This window comes from Hippoglossus hippoglossus, chromosome 7, assembly GCF_009819705.1.
Source record: "Hippoglossus hippoglossus isolate fHipHip1 chromosome 7, fHipHip1.pri, whole genome shotgun sequence".
In the NCBI taxonomy this organism is placed as follows: domain Eukaryota; kingdom Metazoa; phylum Chordata; class Actinopteri; order Pleuronectiformes; family Pleuronectidae; genus Hippoglossus; species Hippoglossus hippoglossus.
The window spans coordinates 16,905,383-16,921,954 of NC_047157.1; the positions used below are offsets into that span (position 1 = coordinate 16,905,383).

General features: G+C 42.8%; 1 protein-coding gene across 2 annotated transcripts in view; it reads left to right on the forward strand.

Annotated features, from left to right (window-relative positions):
- Positions 1-16,486, forward strand: part of camkvl (CaM kinase-like vesicle-associated, like) — a 37,118-nt gene extending 20,632 nt beyond the window's left edge. Inside the window, exons 2-12 of one of the 2 annotated variants that reach the window (XM_034589386.1) lie at positions 6,910-7,016; positions 8,170-8,301; positions 8,473-8,547; positions 9,345-9,483; positions 10,394-10,514; positions 11,118-11,193; positions 11,366-11,502; positions 11,683-11,761; positions 11,863-11,950; positions 12,271-12,279; positions 13,450-16,486. In XM_034589386.1, coding sequence (XP_034445277.1) covers positions 6,922-7,016; positions 8,170-8,301; positions 8,473-8,547; positions 9,345-9,483; positions 10,394-10,514; positions 11,118-11,193; positions 11,366-11,502; positions 11,683-11,761; positions 11,863-11,950; positions 12,271-12,279; positions 13,450-14,922 — 2,424 coding nt within the window. In that variant the 5' untranslated portion in view covers positions 6,910-6,921 and the 3' untranslated portion in view covers positions 14,923-16,486. The remainder of the gene's footprint in view (positions 1-6,909; positions 7,017-8,169; positions 8,302-8,472; positions 8,548-9,344; positions 9,484-10,393; positions 10,515-11,117; positions 11,194-11,365; positions 11,503-11,682; positions 11,762-11,862; positions 11,951-12,270; positions 12,280-13,449) is intronic. The other variant, XM_034589387.1, reaches the window with a different exon arrangement.
- Positions 16,487-16,572: the final 86 nt, after the last annotated feature.

Here is a 16,572-nt window from a genome sequence, read left to right on the forward strand (position 1 = left end):
GAATGATAATCCATCCATTATCTATTCACCATCTTCCTCCCTCCTGTACCCTGTAGTACACTTGATTTTAACAAGCAAAGTAATGCTGATAATTAGCCCTTCACATGCTTCTCCTCTTCAGGGCCCTGAGTCCTTCTCTCCTGTGCACTAAGTCTTGACGTCCCAACTCTTTTATTTGTCCCACTTTCACGTCACAGAAAGCCCGGGACCGACCTCAGGCTGCCGCTACTGCGCTCAATATTGAACACTCACTCATCAACTCGGGCAATGAGCTCAGTAGGAATAAGTGGACTAATTTCTACTTAATACCATTATACTCTAACTGGAAATACATTTCGCAGGCCAAAATGATATTGATGACAATATGAGAGGGCTCTCAGCTGTGTCTGGAATATTCATTGCTTTATTATTTTCTAATTACACCCACTGCAATTTCTACATGAGCTTGTGAATCTGTTTAAACTTCCTCTGAAGAATTCTAAACCCCAAGCGCTACACATGCGGTGCTAAAAGTCAATTCTGACAATGCTTTTCTATGTGTTCAGTCAAGTGTTGATTGATCAATAGGGAACAGGCTGCAACTGTCATGTCTTTTTATACACAGATGGGGAGACACACACAGATTTGCACACAAGAAACACACAAATGTTTATCAGGGGGAGAGCAGATACGGGCTAATCATTGCTAATCTTATTAAAGGTGGGATGGTTTAATTACACCTATGAGGGCTTTTGCGATGCAGAAAATCTCCTTGCATCTTATCGTAAGCGTGTATACATCCACTCGTGCACATACACACACACACACACACACACACACACACACACACACACACAGGGTTTTATTGCAGCAGTATCAGTGGTTGTAAAGTGCGGGAAAGGTGAACGCGTCCACACTCTTCCACTCTGTTATTCCCATTAGCAGAACAGTTAGAACATCGGGGGTTGCAACATGAGTCGTGGCCCCTGATGTTTTTCTCCACTACCTCGGTGAGGAATTGCCCTGATTAAACCTTGCGGGCTGTAGAGTTCTGCTAAAAATGTGTGGATGGGCGAGGGCAAAAAAAAGGCGAGATGAAAGCCACGCAGAGGCAGGGAAAGGTGCAGGAGAGGGAATGAAAAACAAAAACGAAGAAAGCAAGAGAGGAGTTTTAAGCGAAATGATCCCACGAGTGGAAGAGATAAATGTGTTTCTCTCGTAGAGTCGCACACCTGTGTCCATGCTGCCGAGACATAGGCAGAGTGACATGTCAGACACTAATGAGGAACAGATATATTCAGTCCACTTCTCTGTCACGTAAGGGCAGTTGTACAGTGAAGTGCACTATATGTGAGGGTTAATGTTGTATGATGTGTGTGTGTGCGTGTATGGATCTGCTGTGTGTGTTTGTGTGTGCCCAGCATTGTGCATCTCTCAAGTGATTTGCGCTCACACAGACTCTGACATGCGAGGCCTGTCATCTCTCGTTCACAGCGGCAGAAGTAACCCAAGGTCGGCCAGGGACCCTGCTGCTCTCACACTTCTCCTGAGGCGAAACATTGACATACTTAGTAAATTTATTATTTTTTGTACAAACACACACACACACCCATACGCATCTTGTTGTTGTTTATCTTATCAGGCCGCAGATCTAGTGTCACCTCCTCACGAAGCCGATGCTGCAACACTTGATCACATCGAGCAGATAGCAGGATTTGTATCGTGCCGATGCTGATAATGGCATCGTTGTTGATTTACAAACATCGCCGCGCTGCAGCTGTTTGACGGCGACAAGGACACAGTAAAAAAAACACGTATCCACTAGAGTGACAACACAGAAAGAAGCTGCAAAAGCGGCCTCACACGGGCAGTTGCCGAAATAAAATATTTACATAACATACATAACATACTCAGAGCAGATTGTCACACAGATCCTAATGTAATAGACCGCTCTTCTTTAGTATGTCAGTTTGCATTAGATGACGAGCTGCAAAATTTACCATTTGCCTTCACAGATGAGGAATGAATGTTTGTTATTTTTTTCCGGACTGAGCATGGGCTTTTTTTCTTTTTCTTAGAATAACCTTGACGCCGAGAACCTCTGAAACGATAAAAGGATATTCTATTCCAATACGATTCATTTTGTGCCTTGCTGCAGCCCAAACACAACACTTGTGAGAGAGCACACAAACACCCTCAGCCTCTGAGAAGTGCACAAAGAAATTGATTTAAGGTGCTGAAGCCGAAGTGCGATGTCTCGCGGGGGTGGGGCACACCTGAGGCTGTGTGTGCTAAAGGTTGTGTATTTCAAAGGCATAGGAAAAAGTACAGTAAACCATTGCATAGGTGTCAGCGCTTGAAGAGAGTACTGTGTATCTATACATCCATCCGTCCAAAATGTTTCCAACAATGTTCAAACCCAGAAATCCCCAATTTTATTCAGGGTAACAGGACGTTTCATTTTGGTCACCTTATATATCCGCCTGTTTAGCACGGTATGGCCAGCGAGAATGTGATGATGCACAATACATTTATTGGTTTGTGCTAAAACTATTTATTTGACTGAACAATTAAAAAGGGGATATTTTCTGTTTAATTTACTAAATTAAATTCTTCAAATTGCTGAGATATGTTGTCCAGGTTTGTCAAGTTGTACCTGTTCATAATGAAAATTAAAAACATAATTTCCGAAATAATACATTGACATTCAGAGTGTTTCACTGCATTATAATGAAGATAACTTACCAAACATGGTGCTTGATGTGCTTTCATCTTTGCATGACATGAACATGTGGAAAGTTGTGAAATAAAACTGTAAAATGCTAATGAAAAAACACTATTCTTTAAAGGTTCAGTGTGTAGAATTTAGTGACATCTAGAGGTGAAGTTTCATGTTGCAGCTGGATATCTCCCACCTCCCCTTCCAAACATGAAAGAGAACCTGTGGTAGCCTTCAGTTGTCATAAAAATTCAAAAGGTGTTTAGTTTGTCCAGTCTGGGCTACTGTAAAAAACATGGCGGCCTCCGTAGAGAGGACCCCCCCCTGATGTAAATATAAAGTATTCAAATATAAAGGGCTCATTCTAGGGTACATAAAACAATTCATATAATTTATATGAAACACACTAGTGAAAACATCACTAGGATTATTTTATATTCAATTTCTGAACAAAATTAATTAAAAGTTCTATCATTTCTGCCACTGAAATGTGAAAACACCCTGAAAATTGTGTGAAGTTCAGTGACACTCAGCAGTATCTGCTGCTGCTGAGTGTCACTGAGGTTAAATGTCTCATTGGGTTTCCATGCTTCATTTTATCTCTAATCTTGTGCTGCCTTCACAAATCTGGCAAAGTCTGCAGGGGGGTGAGCGACGTGAGTTTGTTTTGTAGAGGAGTTGCTCTGTCAAAGTGTTTTCTGACTTTGGGGACAGCCCCTCATACTCTCATAGACATGAGTCACATAACACATTATCGCACAATGTTAACACACACAGATTTACTTGTGCAAATGTTCACACATACACAGCTGTGAAACTGTGAAGGTGAGAGGTATACTCTCAATCTGCCTCTGCAGTTCTCTGTTTTACACTTTGTTCTTTTTCCATTGTCTCCAACCACCTTTTCACTTAATCACAGAGCCTTTCTCCTTCTCGCATTTCTGCTCCCATCATTTCTCACCTCTTTCCTCCATCTTCTCTCATCTTTTCCTCTCATGTCTCCTCCAACTGTGCATCATCTACAAGGTTCATACCAACTCAGTGTTTTTTTAAGACCAGTGCACAAAGAGGCAATTCAGACCACAAACTGATTTGCACCTTTACACTTGAATCGCAGATTGTAAGCCGGTGTTTTAGAAGAATCCAGGTACATGTACCTTTGCAGCCCTCTGGGAATTTAGTGCTCGCCAACAAAAAGAGGAGTACATCACTTTAACTGTCAGCTTCAGTTAAACCCATACTGACTGAAGAGAAACTGGAGGAAGGGCTTAAAATAAGTCTGAGGCCAGTGAAACAACATAAAGATACATTCACTGGCAAATTCCAAGGGCTGTTCCCAGGTCACCGCTTGTGTTTTCAAAATCACTTGCAGAGCGTGTTGGGACTTTTAAACATCAACAGTGGACATTTGGGAATTTATGCTTTAACAGCAGGTAAAGAGCAAAAACTGTGAAAATTAAACAGTTATTGGTGAGGGTATCTGTTGTCTGCAGTTGTTTCTGTGATTTAGTGGAGACATTTGGTTCCCACAGCGACGGATGTGCTCCATTCACATCAAGTCAGCATCACCTCCACCGTCCAGGACCTTGTCATGGGAATGTTGTTGCTCTTATGTAATCTGCTGGCAAAACTAGGCCTTTTCAATCCAGCGCAAAAGTCCCCACGGTTTCAATGGGGCATTACACTCCAACGGCGACGCACATATGGAGCGACACGCGCGCGCAAGCAAACACACACCCCTCTGCTCCAACTCACATCTGCTACATTCGACACTGCCGCATTGACATTTGCTCCCTCTCCCAGATACACACACTTGTGCATGCGCGCACATACACATGCAGTGTATCCCATGCAGCGCTTTGGATTAGGCGTGCAGATTAGAGATTACGGCCAGTGCTGGGATTACACAGTACTCTCCAGCCCTGCCTCCACCGTATACAGAAGAACCTCTAACCCTATCATATACAGTAGTGATGCTACGCACATTCACACGCACAAACACAGAGAGGGACAGAGTGGATTTCTCATGATATTCAATTCTTAATCCTAAATTAGCACCAGCAAAAATGTCCTTTCATCCGAGGATTTTTATCAACTTTCTGCTTTCAAAGTCCTTTCAAAGACTTTCCTATTATTCTTAGTTCCTTTTTTCTTTCTCTCTCGCTTAGACACACAACACAACCCTGAAGTCATCTCTACAACATTACCTGCCTGCACAATCACTCACATTAATAAAAGCTATCTATCAAATGCCTCATTCCCTCCTATCACATATTTCCTGTGTCGGTCACTTTCCATGGACTCGTCTTGTTTCGCCCCCGACAGAGACACAAGATAAAGTGTAGGAATCTCCACTAAGAGAAATAATAGAAATGAATGATCCCGCAGGAATGGGTTAAAGTGGATTGTTTAGGAGGAGGAGGAGGAGGAGAAGGACCAGGAGGATGGATGGCTGAAGCTTCCAGGGAATCTGTGTCCTGCAGTATAGACGTGTTTAAAGAATGTGGGTGAGGATTGCCTGAGGACTGTGGTGAGATGGCGTATCGATTGCTGATTCACTTTCTAGATCCTTGATTTTCTACCCGGGCGTTTGGGACCTTCTGTGGGGTCACAAGCTATTTTAGAGTGGACGTGATAAGAATAATCTCATGGTGAAACACACAGGGTGCCACAGTCTGAAAGTTTTGGACCCTCTATACAGTACTGGCAAAAGTTTGAGAACAATGCCAGTTTTTCCAGCTGTTTTTCTTTTAATTTACGTTAGTCAATATCTTCAGAAATTAAAGTATAGGATAAATAGATGGAGATGTATACAAAATACCAAAAATATACAAGCAAACATTAAATCTTCTTGTTGAACTGAGGATAATTACCATCTTGCGCATTTGGACCCAGGGACTGGAGCACAATCCTGTCGATAAACATGCTTGACTTATCGGCAGTCAGTCTCAGCTGTCAATCATGACTTTCCCCCCCATTTTTATAAGTTCAAATAACAAATTAAAACCAAACATATCGAGAAAGTCTGGCTCCACTTTTGGGGAGCCGTCATGTCGGCCATCTTCAAATACAGTCTATGATTTTGACTCATCCAGCAGCTGGAGACAGTTCTGATCTCACATCATTTGAAAACAAAGTCTAATTCTTTTATTCTAAACCTTCGGGTCATTATCTTACTGATGCACCTCTGACCAACCAGTTTGTCTTTCTTTGTTACTTCCATTTTTATCACCATTCTTACAATATACAGTAAGCTATATTGCAAACAGAGGTGTAGAACCACAGTTTTTTCCACTACTGCCTTTTTCCAGACAGAGGGTTTACTTATGGGAATTGTTTGCATTAACTGTTCTTCTTTTATTTCAACTGTTGGAGAAAAGCTGAAAGTTAACCAATCCATGAAAAGGGCCTGTTTTCTATGGCATGTACATGATTTTTCAGTTTTTTGCAGCTCTTGATGATCTGAACTGCTTTGGGTTTTCAAAACCTTTGACTGGTGGGTGCAGTGTTAACAGTAAGAGTTACTAGGTGAGGGGGGACATTTAAAGTCATTTTCAGTGATTCTCACTGCAACTTTAAAGGGTCATGAACTGCTGATCTATTGCAGATCAGACGGCAAATCCAATGCTCTCACACAAACACACACACACACACACACACACACACACACACACACACACACATGCAGACCGGGCTACAAACAAAAACTAATTTTCCCGTCATTAAAGCCCAGTACTGTCAGTGATTGCTGGAGAAGCCAGCTGCTTTAGGGACACAGGGACACTGCCCTTTATAAATAAAGTTTAACTTGAACTTGACAGACGTTGCACCGAATCTGCAGACTTTAGCAGAGTAAAGAGAAGCTTAGTGAGTAGCTTAGTATCTGTTGACAAGGTTGGCACGCAATCAGGCCGCCAGAAGCGTCAGTATCCAGACTGGTTCAGAAACAGGCTTGGCTCGAGCCGCGGTTCTCCACTGCACTGTGTGTTTTCATGGCTGATAGTAACAGGCCTCCTTTGGTGTCTTTGACTTCAACCACTGAAGGCTTTCATAATGTTTCATCAGTGCCCTCCTCTTCTTTAACATGCCCATCCATGTGTCTCTGCAATCCCTTTATCTCTCTGTTACCTCGAGGTATCATCAAAATAATTGATGTTTACTCGCCCCCTTTCTAGTGCAATGATTGAAATGTCTTCCTCTTTATTTCTTAGGTGAATGACGTCATGCCATTTGGTTGCCTTGCCCTGCGAGAGGGGCGTATGTACAATAGCATATCTGATGTCACGGACAAATATGAGATTGGACAGGTCCTCCGAGCGTAAGTCCCACGAAGCCTTATGCATGTATCTCTGTTGCCTTTTCCTTCCCTTACCATGCAGAATTCCTGGACTCCTTCCAGTCCTCCCAACTGGTTTTTATATCCTCTTCATGAATCATTTTCAAAATTGAATTGGAACCATTTCCAACGCAGATTTTGGTTTGGCAAATCAAAAGGTATCAGTGAAAAGAATGGCAGAAGGAATTACATGTGTCATGTGTTTTTTAAAATCTTTGCCAACCGGTTGTCCGTAGGTTTTTGCTCATGACAGTTCATGTGACACACTGTTGGAGGTCTATAATTTATTCAATCTAAATATTACATTATCCTGGCTGGAAAAGCAGAAAGCTGTGGAGATCACTCTGCTGCTTGACTGGCCAAATGCTGACCGCTTTTTTTCCCCCTGAACACCTCTCTTCGACACACACACACACACACACACACACACACACACACACACACACATATTAGTGTAAGAGGCCATATGGCAACATCAGCATCTGGCTGCAGAGATTTCTGCTCATCTTTTACATAACACGTAGATAGACACAAATTTAGGTGTATATATTATAATGTGTTGATGAAATGCGTGATGATTGCTTTTTGTTTCTTTTTCTATTCTGGATGTTATTCAATCAATTTCAGTTAAATTCATTTAAATTTTATTTGGGCACTTTGCATAGTAAGGGCGAAACCTTACAGACCTACAGAGAAATCCAACAGTTCCCACAAACTGTTCCTTTCGTTCTTCTTCATTGTTAGAATGATAAGTATTTTAGAAGATAAAAGATGCCATCGTGTCTTCCTGAGAGTATTAATGGGCATGAAATATTCAATGTGAACTTTGTTCTTTAAGTTTACATCACGCAGCTCCTCAAAATCCGTTTGAATGAAGCTCAAAACCAGAGAATACCCAGCTGATAGACCCATTTCATTTAAATTATTTTATCATATTTCACCAAACAGCTTTGCCGCTGCAATTTTATCATAAAGGTTTTCTCTCTCTTGGGCCATTTTCTCTTTGTCTCTATGTGGATCAACAACTCTAACACATAGCTACACATGTCTTCTTTATTCTCACATCATATTAGCCTTTTGTTTTTGCCTTTTCTTAGCGTGTCTGTCTCTCCGTCTATTTTCTCTCCTTGTGTAGGAAGGAGTTCTGCGAGCTGTGCCTGGCCAAGGACCGACAGACAGACAAGGTGTTTGTCTGCAAGAAATTCCTCAAGAAGGACGGCAGGAAAGTCCGCAAGGCTGCCAAGAACGAAATCATGATCCTGAAATTGTACGCAGTCAGTCTGTTTGCAGACGGATGAATGATCAGGCGATGGAGAGCGGCGGAGAGAGCGAGAATGAGAGAATGTTTTGTTATTTGATTTTATGTGCCCACGCAGTCTTGTTTATAGACTATTCAAAAGACAGTGAATGGTTCATGCCCTTCTTTTTGCTGTTCCAGGGTCAATCACCCAAACATCCTTCAGCTGATTGACACGTATGAGACCAGGAAAGAATACTTCATCATCCAGGAACTGTGAGTGTTCCTCCCATTGTTTCTCCATTTATCTTCCTCGTGTAGGCATTCCTGTCAATGTGTATAAGTATGTGTGTGTGTGTGTGTGATAATTGTGTATCAGCCTCCATGCTTCCATCAGCCGCAGGGTAGGGATCGAGCCCATCCTCTTATTACAGTGTGCTCTGTTTCTCCCCTCAGCAGCAGAGGAAGGTGTTAGATCTGATGAGATATTTGCTCTCAGTAACACTCGACAGCACTCAGTGCTCCTGAAACACTGGTTTGCTGTATGAGATTCCCCACGGGCAGCTTAGGACCAATTCGCCAGAGCCGTCCACTTCACTTGTGGCTTTGTCAACTGCATTTAAAAGCAAGAAGATTCACTGAAGCTTCCTTTCCGCTACTGAAACACAGAGAGACTGACTCGACCCGAAGTGACCGCAGACATCTGTGTGTGCATCTGTCTCTTTCTGTGTTGTCCTCCACCTTTTTGGTCCAGGTGGTAGCTCTCATGCTGAGGGTGATCATTTGTGCACCATCCAAAGTTAACCAAGTCTTTCAGAGTAATGACCAATACTTTTTAAATTGCTCAGCAGTGATAGCTTTGGGCAAGCAGAAGCAGATTGCCTTACCAATGGACTATAAACAAGAGCACGGGGCTTTCGATAACTGTGTTACTCAGCGCTTAAAGTGAATTAACGTGTTGCAACATGTGGTTAACAGTCGCGCCAAGTTGCGTTCATTTTTATTAGTCCATTTGGTGATGTGCGCGCTGATGTTTTCGTGTTGTGTGTTTTCACACGTGCAACTGCCTGCAGTGCAACAGGAGGAGATGTATTCGACTGGATTCTGGACCAGGGGAATTACACGGAGAGAGACGCTTCCAATGTCATCAGACAAGTCCTCGAGGCTGTGGCTTACTTACACTCCCTCAACATAGTTCACAGGAACCTGAAGGTGCACTACTCATTCACTCTCTTCCCCTCACTGCATTGTGGCATGTGGCTAATCACTTCTATTGCCTCTATAAAAGTACAGGATGAAATATATAACAAAAAGATTTATAGAGTATAGAGTGGCCGTCTTCACCACCATACCCCTGAAAGCAATTAGAGTATTTAGTCGACAGATTCTCTACAGAGACACATAAAAGCATTGCACTGCCATCTAAGTTAATGACTCAACATTTGATAACATTTTTAGCAAGGGAGTAAACACTATCTTTATGGCTTAATGCAGTCTCTGGTGACACACACAAACACACACACACACACACACACACACACACACACAGAGGGAGAGATAGAAAGAGAGATGTATATCTTCATCCCACATTATCACCCCATAAGGATGGAATTACAGCATCTCTTAAGCTTCAGACTCCCCCTGCTGGTAGAAGCCGGAATCTTCTCTCAGTCTATTTGATCTGGACTCTGTTAAATCTACACAATCAAAATGACATATTGAGATGAGTGCAGAGGTAAAAATCAAGATGCAGTGATCACATTACAACACACATTAGAGTGTTACCGCTGTAATTTTGAATTTGGTCATCCATTAGTTTTTATATATGACATTATTTTATTATGCACCTGTTGGTCTTATTTACAGTTTATAATTTAGGAACTTGTTATCATTTAGTTTTTAACAACTCTAACTATTATATTATCATTTTTATTATTGTTATTATTATTATTGTTGTGGTTATTATTATGGTATTGTCGCTGTATTAAACCGAGTAACATAAAATAATAAACAAATAAACTGAACATGTTCAATGACCTTTTCCTTAATGACTTTGAATAGACGGGCTTCTGTTTGTTTGTATCTGTACGAGAATACTTCTTCTTCTCCTCTTTTTGTTTAGCTGGAAAACCTTATGTACTACACAGAAAACAACCACAACAAAGTAGTTCTGCGAGATTTCTACCTGTCCAGGTTTGAGAACGGACCCATCACAGAGCCTTGTGGAACACCAGAATACCTGGGTAGGATGCTCGATTAACATTATTAGATGAAAGCTGTTTTTTGGGGGGAAATGAGCAGCCTTTCCAACAAACCACTACTTGTCTCTTTGTCCTCCATCCTCGTATACTGTGCATACTTCTAACAGCTTTGCCTTCTGTTGTAAATACAGGCCTGGGGGCATACTTTACCTTTTTTGAGTTCTGTTGAAAATTATAATTTTCTGCCAAACACACACAGAACTGAGAGCATCAAACTCTTGCCCTCCTCCTCCTTTTCCCACTCATTATCTCTTTTCATGTCCTCTCACATCCTGTGCGCTGTCTCACTACTCTCTGTCTCTCTGAGTTTTATGCGAGGGCAGCTTGGAGAGCAGAGCTGTGCTTTGGCCTGGTTCCTTCTGCTGAAAGGCCAGGGCAGTTATTCATGATGCTGAGCTGAGTAATTAGACAAATAAATAAGGAAAGCGAACAGAGGCCATGACAGGAAAGGAATGAGAAAAGGAGTGTGAAAAAGGGGAGCTATTGTCTTTGCAGGGTAAAATTATAAATTTGGTCTGATGCCATTTCAATATCTCTTCCTCTGACACTCACTGTATGTCTGCTCTTCTATTTGTTCTTTCTCAGCTCCTGAAGTGGTGGCTCGGCACCGATATGGTCGTCCTGTGGACTGCTGGGCTGTGGGTGTTATAATGTTCATACTGTGAGTCTCCATTAGTAAATACCAAAGCTATAATTTAAAATATCTTGCAGGACTCAGCTGCAATCTAAAACTTTTAGCTGAATAATTGCTTTGCTTTATTTATGAAGGCTGTTTCCAGTAGTTACTGTTTTGGAGTTATATCCCTCCCTCTATCTCCTTCCTTTTTTTGCAGCTTATCAGGTAACCCTCCTTTTTATGATGAGACAGAGGAGGAGAACACAGATCTGCATAATCGCATCATCTTCTGTCGCATTGTCGCTGGGGACTTTGAGTTTGATACTCCTTACTGGGATGACATTTCACCTGCAGGTACAAGGCTCCACCAGACGCTGATAATAACCACCCAGCTGAAGTTCTGACTATATGTTTGCCTGTCAGTCGCCTTTATTCAAAGGGCAGATAATTAAGATATTTGATGTCACATATGTCAAATATATCACATATGTCAAATATATCATATACCATATATCATTGCTCTTTCTCTTTCAGCTAAGGAGCTCGTCTGTCGACTTATGGAGGTGGACCAGATGCTGAGAATCACTGCACAGGATGCACTCTGGCATGAATGGTAACTCTGTGCACATGTGCTGTATTCACAAGGACAAAAACATTCTGATACACATCTTCAGGGCTCTCTCTCACTTGTGTGCTGTCTGTCCTCTGCATCAGGATTGCGGGGAATGGGGCCTCAGAGAAGAACTTGAAGGATGGTGTGTGTGCCCAGTTTGAGAAGAACTTTGCGAAAGCCAAATGGCGGGTACGGATTCACTTTCACTTTTTTTCTATTGCAGCGAATGAAGTTTGTCATAACACGGAGAAAGCAGGCGTCTGTTTTAAAAATGGCTTCAATGAATATGAGAATAATTGGCCTATTTGTAATGATGATGCTTTTAGTTCCGCATACAGCTCTGCAGATGCATGTTTAAATTTGCATGATACTGTATATGGTTCATCAGGGTGTCATGGGGGAAATGAACGCTGAAGACAAAGAAGGAGGTTATCGTGGTGGAAGTGCTGAATTAACAGCATAAGTAACAGCTATAATCCTCTTCTCTCTTTCCCCCATGTGGTTCCCAGGAGTTGAAGGTATTGTAGATCATTCTGAGGGAGAGTGGAAGGACGGAGCGTGGGCAGAAACTCACATTAAGTCTGGCATGATTCAATAAAAACAACATCTTTCATATGGCTGAACCCCCTCATGAAGCAAAAAAAGGTTTATGTAGTTAATAATAATTAACCAAACGAGAAAACACATTAATGTTAAACCTCAGTCTGCTTTCAGATGTATTGATCATGGCCTTGGCTAAAGTGAACCTCTTCTCATAAGCTCTGTTCCTGTCCACTGTCACTCTGCCTGTTCCAGAAGAGATCCATCCACTTTTGCCCCACTTGTCTTCATTGGATTAGGCTCAGATGTTCATAGTGGCCCGCTCTGCTCCTTTCTTACTCCTCATCTGCACTCGTTTGTAAAAACCAGACTGGTGCAAACAAGATAATGATCAACAACAGGAAGGAGGGTTTGCTGCTAACATACCTGTTTTACATTAGTGTAGATAAGGAGGGAGAAATGGAAAGGATATATGGGATATAGGCCACTGTGGACTGTTGAAGTGCAGTGATTTGAACTGTTAAGGCCCTCTGTCATTCCTCTTACGTGAATCCTGGCTCATTGTCCCATACTGTACCTCAGTGTTACATTCAAGTCATACTTGAAACTATATACAGAAGCTGCTCCGTCAAGCCATGTTGTATTCCGTGATATTTCTGTGTCCAAACGGCTGTCTCGCTTCAAGAGAATCAATTCCTTGGTTTAGAAACAACCTCTAAGATCACACATTCCCCTGAACTCCTTCAGTGTTTGTCAAATTGAAAGGAGTGAGATAAGTGAAGGGGAAGGAAATTCACACTTATCTGCTCATTTGCCTTTTCCACTCTGTCAACAAGCAGTCAAGGAGTTGCTTGGGGAGAGTGAGTCTTGAGATTGATTTAAAACTGGGTGCAATATGTCATAGCCTCCTCGAAGTAAACAACTGGCAATAATCTAACCGCACTGTTCACTTGATGTGAATCATATCTCATAGTATGATGGTGCTAGATCATGGTGCCTAGACAAGCTTTTTGTCCAACGCTTGTCTTGGAAGCTTATTTTTTATGCTTTACCATAATCAACTATAGTATCAAGGGTTTGTGTTTTCTTTAATTTTCTTCCTCCTGCTATCCTTCTCTCCTTTTTCTTTGCCTCTATCTGTTCTGCAGAAAGCGATCCGTGTGACCACCTTCATGCAACGACTGAAGAATTCAGAGGGTTTAATTGACAGCTCAGCCGAAGGTCAGGGCAGCGAAGAGACAGGAGACGGCGAGGGCGGTGTGTCTCAGGGTACAAGTGAGGAGGGAGAGAAGGGGACAAGCGATGGAGGGGTGACATCCAGTAGTGTGTCTTTAGAGGTCACCGTTGAAAACACGCCACCAGGTATGGACCAGGATGAGGGGAGGAGTAAGCTAGAAGAAAAACTTGAGGAGATAAACATGACTTTAGGCCCGTCTGTGGGAACTTCCCCATCAGATATTCAGGAACCTCTCTGTCAGACACATGCAGCCACCATACTCACACAAGAGGAGCCTGATATGATTGGTTCAAAGAAGGCAGCAGGTGATGGAACCAGGAAAATGGCTGCCAATTTGGGTCAAAATAGATTTCCTCCAGAATCCAAACAGACCCCTGAGGCGACGCATGACCCCTCCAAGCTGTTAGACGGTTCTTCAGGCACTAATCTTGACAAAAAACACACATCCACGTCCCCTGATCCCAGCAGCAAACGTAAAATGGCTGCAACGCTCCATGGCACTCCGCCCACAGCATCTGCTGACGCCACAGCCTCGCCAGAGAAGAGAGGAGCCCCTCAGAAGGGACAAAAGGACGAGACGGACGGAAGCTGGTGTCAGACACAACTACCAGAGGCTGTGGCAGAAAGGTCAGTGGCAGCGGCAGTCACTCCAGCTATAGGGCCCGGAGCTGTGGCAGATGTAGGACTAGGAGTTAGGTTAAGGGGTGATGCTAGCCCTGTTGGTAGAAGGGATCAGGATTCCAGGAGAACAGACAGATACAGTGCTGAGTTTAGCATAGCCCGGGCAGGTCCTGTGACCGGACAGGGTTGTTACACAGTTGGCAGTTCTGCTAGCTTGGGCCGTCATGCCACACCTTACAACCCAGAAGTTGGGATGGGGATGGCAGGGAGCTACGTGAGTCCATACAGCTCCCTGTATACAAGTGGTGGAGGGTTAGCGTTATATGGGACAGGGCTACAGCATGGAGGAGGCGGGAGCAGCTCTACAAGCGACTGGCAAATGGATAGCGTGATAGAGCAGATAGAAAAGCAAATGGCAGCCGTGCTGGAGAAGATTGAGGGAGACATGCCCTCGCTACTGGAGCAGATCAGTGACTGCCCGGCCGAACAGCCACGTGCCCGGAGCACACACGCCTCGCCCGCCACCTCCCGCGCACACTCCTCGACTGCAACTTCGGCCACCCCACCACCTCTTCCCACCTCTCCCAGGCCCGCCCTGCCATCTCTCCCTCGCCTTACTATCCCTCCGCCCTCCTACCCCCCACCCTCTCCACCCACACAAGCCTCAGCCCAGGTGGCAGGAGAGCAGGAAGACGGGGATGGACAGAGGGGTGCTGTACATCCCAGCCAGTCACCCAGAGCTGGGATGGGCAGGGGTCTATAAAGCAGGTGTCCATGATGCAAAATCCAACAACTGCCGCACTGGATTTAAAGTTTAAATTGGAGGGTTTAACGACCCTCACCCAGAAGTATTATATCGTATGCTCACCAGAGGAAAAGTAACCATACACAGTGTTGCTTGGTTTAGCTGTGTATTCACACTGAGATGGCTGTTTAGAGTAATCTCCCTATGACACTCAGAAAACTGGGGTCTAAGGGGAGTAAAGTACTTTATCTGTCTTTATGGCAGCTGCAAAGACAAAGATCGCACCAATGTTGTTTGTATTTTAAGTCCAGATTGTGTGCATGAATGCACTCCGCACAATCACCTCGTATTGAAATCCAAGCTCAAAATCGCAAAGCTACACAAGTAAAATAAGCTGAGCAAGTGTTTTGATTTGCATTATTCCCAGAAAATGTAAATAAAAACCTGGGTTCCTAGTCTTTGCTCACGTCGTGACCTTCCTTATATCCGAACTGACATTTTACCTATTTTTTCAAAATCTGCTCATCCATTTTCATTGAAGTTTCCATTCCTTTTTATTTATGTAACTATTCCTTGTACAGTGAGGCTGCTATATCATCAGCTCGCAGTTACATCGTTGTACAGAAGTATGTGAAACTAAACTGATCAAGGATTTCCACTGGCTGCTGAAAAAAGATTTCTTTTGTTATATAGTGTCCTTAAACTTGAACCATCACTCAGAGTCTTGTGAGATACTCCACACATGTTGGAGGGCTGGGGGAAAGGTTTAGATGCAAGATGTTATTGTATAAAGGCTTTGCAATAAAACACACACACAAACACACACACACATTTCCTCTTCTTTTTCCAGAGTTCTCCAAAAGTCCTGATCATAGATTGTATATAAAGCTGGAAGATGCAACTCCAGTTACTCCCCCTACATCAGAAAATTAAGCTGAATTATAGTGGATGCAAAGGCCTCCATCCTGTGGGCCAGAGTCTGCTTAGTAGCGATTCAGGGGATGAGGTAGTGAGTTCCCGTCAATACACAAACTCGATCAATCGTGAATCAGTCTCATCTGTCAATCATGACATCTCAGCCCATAAGCATCAAATAATGAATTAAAACCAAACTTATCAGATAAATGAACCCTTGAACCTACATCAGCATGATAACAACTACCCAAAATCACAAAAAAAGAATATTTAACATGTACTTGGAATTTTTAATGTGGTCCATGTCTCATCTGCTATCATGGAGCAGGTGGGGTTTATGACCTATCCCACAGCTGGCCAACAGGTGGTGATCAAGACGCTTTGGCTTCACTTTTTGGGGGGGAAGTCTTATGGTCCATCTTTATATACAGTCTACGGTCCTGACCAGAAAGTTTGTTTTGTCGACACATTCATTTGGTTCTGTTAATTGGAAAGTGCCGTCTGTATTTGCTACTTTTAATTGTGTAAAAAGTTCTTTCTGAATTTCATTCTGCTTTTAAATCTATGTAAAACAAGTTTCTGTGCTTTTTTCCCACCACATGTCTACACATCCACTATTCTGTCCCTATATGTAAACCGTGCTCTGTTTGCAAGTCTTTCAATTAAACTAAAAAAAAACAAAAAAACATTTGGAGTTGTTTTGTTTCTTAAAAGTTTGAGATGATGACTCAGTTTGACGCTTTTAATCGAATT